The 6,253-nt window shown below is 47.2% G+C and overlaps 2 protein-coding genes across 2 annotated transcripts in view; both read left to right on the top strand.

The window, feature by feature from the left end:
- LOC102387569 (protocadherin gamma-B1) overlaps positions 1-450 on the top strand; it is a 15,632-nt gene extending 15,182 nt beyond the window's left edge. The window contains 1 exon segment of the mRNA XM_014527092.2: positions 227-450. Within this exon segment, the coding sequence (XP_014382578.2) occupies positions 227-450 (224 nt within the window).
- A 4,095-nt stretch (positions 451-4,545) lies between these two features.
- The window catches only part of LOC106723200 (protocadherin gamma-A5-like), a 9,646-nt gene continuing 7,938 nt past the window's right edge, over positions 4,546-6,253 (top strand). Inside the window, exon 1 of the mRNA XM_025194757.1 lies at positions 4,546-6,213. Within this exon, the coding sequence (XP_025050542.1) occupies positions 4,630-6,213 (1,584 nt within the window). The 5' untranslated portion in view covers positions 4,546-4,629. The remainder of the gene's footprint in view (positions 6,214-6,253) is intronic.

The raw sequence follows: 6,253 nt of genomic DNA, 5'->3' as shown, positions 1-6,253 counted from the left end.
GAGCGGGCCGAGGCGGGGGCCGAGGCGGCCGGGGCCTCGGACTCGGCGGCCGCCCTGCAGTTCTACTTGGTGCTGGCGCTGGCTCTCGTGTCCTTCCTGCTCCTCCTGGCCGTCGCCCTGGCCGTCCTGGACAGACTGCGGGGGTCAAGGCCTCCCCGCCTGCTCCCGTGCTTGGGCCCGGCCCCTGCTTCCGAGCGCGGCCCCTGGTTCCCGCCGACCTACGAAGACGGCACTTTGCCCTACTCCTACCAGCTGTGTTTGTCCTCCGACGCCGGGAAGGAGGACCTCGGCCTCCTGAAGCCGCAGGTGCCGGCAGCCGGGAGCATCCTGTGTGGCGCCAGCCCCGGGGTGTTGCCTACTGAGAATGGCTGTAGCGCCTTCCAAGCCGAGACGGAGACTGCGCGGGAGCTGAGGAGTATCATTTCATCCTCGTTTTGTTCAGGATTTTGATTTAGAAGTTTGTTCCTTGAAGGAGTACAGCAAACTGCTGGAAAAATTTTTCTTGGAGGATTTTTTCAGCTGTTCCGTTGTTTGCGACAGTCTTTTGTGCCAGCCTGAGTTTGATTGTATATACCCGTAGTTACCGAATTGATGTAGCAGCTTGTAAGGGAGGAAATGATGCTCATTGGGAATGCGAGAATTGCTCTTGGTCACAATGAAAATGTGACTCAGAAGTAGCCTCCATTGACTGCTTTAACTAAAAGTCCATCTAGTGAGTTAGTTAGTTATTAATGGGCGAACATACTGCTTCTGATAGCTGAAGACTTCATTAGCTCAACTGTATTATCCAGATGGATTTGTTTACCTCCGAAAAGAGCGATGTATTTCCTTTTTTGTAAAGAAAAACAGTGAATTCGCAGTAAGTTTGAGAAATAGGTTTAAAGATGTCAGCTTGTGATATAACAAAGTGGTTAGTTAAGCTAGATACTATCATATTAAGATGTTTTCACTCTCAAGCCTCCCACCTATGTTACTGTGAAAAATGTGGCCTTCTCTGAAGGTTTTGCTTGTTGGAGAGATGGTTGCAATTCTTACCATCCTTCATTAATGACAAATATTTTAAAAGACTTCTTTTGAAAAAATGTTGCTTATGGGGAATCAGTAATGATAGTACTTATAGGTTTTTTAAATTATTGATAGAGGGAAGTATTGATAGTTTGAAAGTACTGATATATTTTATGGCTTTAAGGTAAATGCTATAATATATAGTATTTTTAATGAAGTGTTTGATAGTTTTCCCAGTGATGTCAAAGGAAAATGGGCAAATATTTCTATAATCTTTTTCTTTGATGACATTAAATGTGTAGCACAGTCTTCTTTGACACGGGCCTCTTAAATTTAAGTTTTCTTTTTATTAGATCATTTTCAAATAGGAACATATGTTGTCACTGTGCAATAAAAACAGAATAATATATATTCTCATGTAAACTGTGTAGTATGGTTGCAGTATTGTTGTAGCCCTGATGTTCCAGGAAATAGGCGAGGAGAAAGTTTTATTTTGTGCTATGTGTTATTGAACTGACTGCATGCTTGGGAGAGAGATTAGAGTGCTTTCTGGCACACACTACACTTTTATAGGTCATGAGATACAATACACAGTGCTGAAGTGATGCTGTAGCCATAATGGTACAGAAAAAATGCAAGAGGCAAAGATTTCTGCGAATGATATCTTTTATTGGACCATCTACATGGTATGAATAGACTTAGACCAGTTTTTAAATGCAGCCAGAGGCAAGTATTTCTTAGGGTGATGCCTTTTTTGAACCAATTGCATAGTCAGATAAAGTTAGACAAGATTTTCAATGCAAGACACCAGGTCATCTTATGAAGAAGGTTTTGTTTTGGAAAGACGTTGTCTTGTGAAGAAAGGAAAAGGAGAGAAATGCTAGCCTGCAGCCTACTTTCCCCCTGTGGACATATCTGCAAGTTCTGCTTGCAGGTCTGTGGTTCAAGACTTGGACTCTTAAGTCACCTCAAGACCCATTAGTGACACATGGTAGAGATCATCCTCGAATTGGCAGCCTTGGCATTAGAGCAGCTGCTTAACACTATCTCAACTATTCAAACAATGATATCATCCTAGGAAATCCTTCTCGAGTAATTTCTGGACCATCAGGCTACAAGACCACTGTAACGCTGCACTTAAATTCAGCTGCCTTCTTCAGGTGAACCTTGTCTGTGTATTCCAGCTGTGCATTGTGGTATCTAATAATCTCAGGCTCTTGATTTGTGATGAGATTTGTGCAGGTGCTAGCCATTACTGTTTAGGGAAGTATGAGATTAAGAAGAAAATTATCTGGACCACAGAATTCACAGAGCAATAAAAAAGAAATTAGAAATTGCTTCCATAAGGCATATTATGCCTTGGAACACTCTCTTGTAAATCTGCTTTCCATTTTTCCTTTTACTATTAAAAGATGTTTGAAGATAAAACTGAGTAGAATATAGAAAATTAATCAACACATACTATATGGATGTCTTATCAAATAACTGAACTTATCCTTCCAAGAATATATATGTTTTTAAACAGCCTCTAGGGAAGTTCATTCTTATTTAGAAGGAAGTTTGTATTTAAGGGCAATTTGTATTTTCTTTTATCTATGGAGTCAGTAAAGGAACAAACACTTTCAGTAAAACCATCACTCATTCTATAACAACAAAATGTTCTTGAAACCATGGTTGGAAGAGGGACTAATCAGTCACCAAGGTCCATACCTGCCCAGTCCAAATATTGATTCCAGCTACCCTCAAAAGCATGGTTTCAGAAACCATGTTGAAATAGGAATTAAATGGTATTTCCACTTTCTGTACATGTGTCTCCTTAAGCAGTAATGTATATTGTGCAATACACTGACATTGCATTTGGACTTTCCAATTAAAATAAGAGGTATTATAACATTGGTTAAAACATTAAAATTAAAACTAAAGTGGGAAATGTGGTTTGAAATTGGATTAACAGAGGAAAAGTCATGCCTGGCCAACCTGATTGCCTTCTGTGAGGCTGTCTCTGTGAATGGGAGGAAAGAAGTAGATGCGATGTATCTGGACTTGGATATGACCTCCCACAGCATTCTTACAAAGAATTCTTACTTTTTCTTAAAGAAGTATGACTTGTATGAATGAACTGTAAAATGGATAGAATGCTGACCTCATTGTTGGTTTCAACGGGTAGTGATCAATGGCTCAATGTCTAGTTGACAGCTGGTATCAAGTGGAGTGCCCCAGGGTTTGGTGCTGGGGCAGGGTTTGTTCAGCATCTTCATTAATGATCTGGAAGATGCGATGGAGTGCATCCTCAGCAAGTTCGTGGATCATACCAAGCTGGGGAGAGTAGTAAATAATGCTGGAGTGTAGGACAAGGATTCAGAGGGTGTTCAACAAAGTGGGGGATTAGGCCAAAAGAAATCTTATGAGGTTCAACAAGGGCAAGTACAAAATCCTGCACTTAAAACAGAACAATCCCATGTACTGCTGCAGGCTTGGGGCCAAGTGGCTAACAGCAGCTCTGCATAAAAGTACCTGGGTTTACAGTGGATGATAAGCTGAGTATGAGTCAACAGTGTACTCTTGTTGCTAAGAAGGCTAATAGCATTGCCAGCAGATCGAGGGAAGTAATTATTTCCTTCTATTCTGCAATGGTGAGGCCACATCTAGAGTCCTGCGTCCAGTTTTGGGCACAGTACAACCGACAGAATGTTTGTGGGTGAACTGGAGACACTCCAACAAAGAACAACAAACATGGTTAGGGGGTTGAGGCACATGACTTCTGAGAGGCAGAGGGCTTATTTAGTATGCAGAAGAGAAGACTGAGTTGGGATTTGATAGCAGGCTTTAACTACCTGAAGGTTGGAAGATGGAGCTAGCCTGTTCTCAGTGATGGCAGATGACAGAACAAGGAGCAATGGGCTTAAGTTGTAGCAAGGGAAGTTTGGGTTGGATATTAGGATAAAACATACTCACTGAGAGGGTGGTGAAACACGGGAACTGGTTAACTAAAGAGGTGGTGGAAACTACATGCTTGGAGATTTATAAGGCCCGATTGGACGAAACCCTGGCAGGAATGATCAAGTTGGGGATGGCCCTGTTATGAGTACGGGGTTAGATTAAATGACCTCCTGAGGTCCCTTCCAATCATAATTATCTATGATTCTATGAAATATGTATTCGAATTGCAACACAACCCTAATGACACGAACTGAGAATTCTAAGAATAAATATACGCCTCCAATGAAAAAAGTATTTTCTTTAAGAGGAATATTAATTATTAACTTAGAAAAGATTCATGTGACAGAGCTCTTAAGATACTAAATTTTAACATAAATAAAATACATGTGTTAAAATTTATATGCGAGCCGCTGCAGTTATTGGTTGAGACTCTGAGCGCCGCTGTTCACCAATCGAGGCAGGGAAATGCGCCGAGACATCCAGGCAGCCCAGAGCCGCAGTCACAGAGCTCACAGCCCGCGACCAGGCGAACGGTCCCTCCGGCGGATTCCAACAGGAGCTCCCCTCGAGAAGCACTCCGAGAAACCGGCTACTATCAAGGGCCAGGGACCGCTGGGGCGAAGGACTGAGAACTGAGCGGTTGAGTGACCAGAAGACAAGTTTCGGTCAGTAACCGGACTCGAAATGGAGAAAGCACAAAGGCTGCGGCGCTGCGGAGAGAGAACCGTGCTGTACTGCGTGGTGCTGCCCGTGTGCGGGGCCGCTGCGGCCGGGCAGATTCGCTACTCGATCCCCGAGGAAATGCAGAAAGGCTCCTTCGTGGGCAACATCGCGCAGGACCTGGGGCTGGAGGCCAAGGCGCTGTCGGAGCGCGGCGTGCGCGTGATTTCCAGAGGTAGGACGCAGTATTTCGCTTTGAATGTAAAGAGCGGCCATTTAATCACGGCGGAGCGGCTAGACAGGGAGCAGCTGTGCGGCCGGGCCGAGAAGTGTGTCATCAATTTTGAGCTTCTTGTTGAAGATGAGGTAAAGCTTTTTGCAGTTGAAATCGAACTCACAGATGTGAATGACCATGCCCCGAGCTTCCAGGAGGGGAAGCTGGAGTTCAGGATCAGTGAGACAACTGCCGTGGGAACACGGTATAGTCTGGAAGAGGCGCAGGATCCGGATGTGGGGATTAACTCTATCCGGGACTACCAGCTGAGCAGCAACGAGCACTTCTCTCTGCATGTGCAAGCGGGAGCTGCTGGGGATAAATACCCCGAGTTGGTGCTGGAGAAGCCCCTGGACCGAGAAGAGCAGGCTGGTCAAGACCTCATCCTCACCGCCACTGACGGCGGAGATCCGGTCCGCTCCGGCACGGCGCGGATCCACGTGGTGGTGCTCGATGCCAATGACAACGCGCCCGTGTTCAGCCAGCCGCTCTACCGCGTGAGCGTGCGGGAGAACGTGCCCGTGGGCTCCGCGCTGCTCACAGTTAGCGCCACGGACGCGGACGAGGGGCTCAACGCTGCAGTCGCCTACTCGCTGCGGAAGACGAAGGACAAAGCGTCTGAGACCTTCCAGGTGGACTCTCGAACGGGAGATATCGTGACGGTGGGGACTCTGGACTACGAGGAAGAGGCCGTCTATGAATTGGAGGTTCAGGCAAGGGACATTGGCGATTTCTGGGGCCGGGCAAAAGTACTAGTGACTGTCCTCGACGTGAATGATAACGCGCCCCAAATCACAGTCACCTCTCTCTCTACGTCACTCAGTGAGGACAGTCCCCCGGGGACCGTGATTGCACTCCTATACATTAGAGACAAAGATTCCGGCGGAAACGGGGAGATCACGTGCTCCATTCCGAACCATCTCCCTTTTCGACTCCAGAAATCTTTGGATACTTATTACAGCCTGGTGACGGCCAGAGACCTGGACCGGGAACAGGTGGCGGATTACAACATCACGGTCACTGCCAAGGATAGCGGGACGCCACCTCTCTCCACCACGACGTTTGTGTTCCTAAAGATCTTAGACATAAACGACAACGCGCCGGCCTTCAGCCAGGCGGCCTACAGCGTGTGGGTGAGCGAGAACAACGCCCGCGGCGCCTCGGTGTTCTGCGCGCGGGCGGCCGACGCGGACTGGGGCGACAACGCCCGGGTGACGTACTGGCTGGCGGAGGGCGAGCTGCAGGGCGCGCCGCTGTCGTCGTGGCTGTCGGTGCAGGCGGAGAGCGGCGCGGTGCATGCGCTGCGCGCCCTGGACTACGAGCAGGTGCGCGAGATCCGCTTCGCCGTGGAGGCGCGGGACGGCCGCGCGGTCC

Source organism: Alligator sinensis, unplaced genomic scaffold (assembly GCF_000455745.1).
Source record: "Alligator sinensis unplaced genomic scaffold, ASM45574v1 scaffold1278_1, whole genome shotgun sequence".
In the NCBI taxonomy this organism is placed as follows: Eukaryota; Metazoa; Chordata; order Crocodylia; family Alligatoridae; genus Alligator; species Alligator sinensis.
Note: the sequence above shows the minus strand (reverse complement) of the source record. Positions and strands in the feature narration are given on the sequence as shown.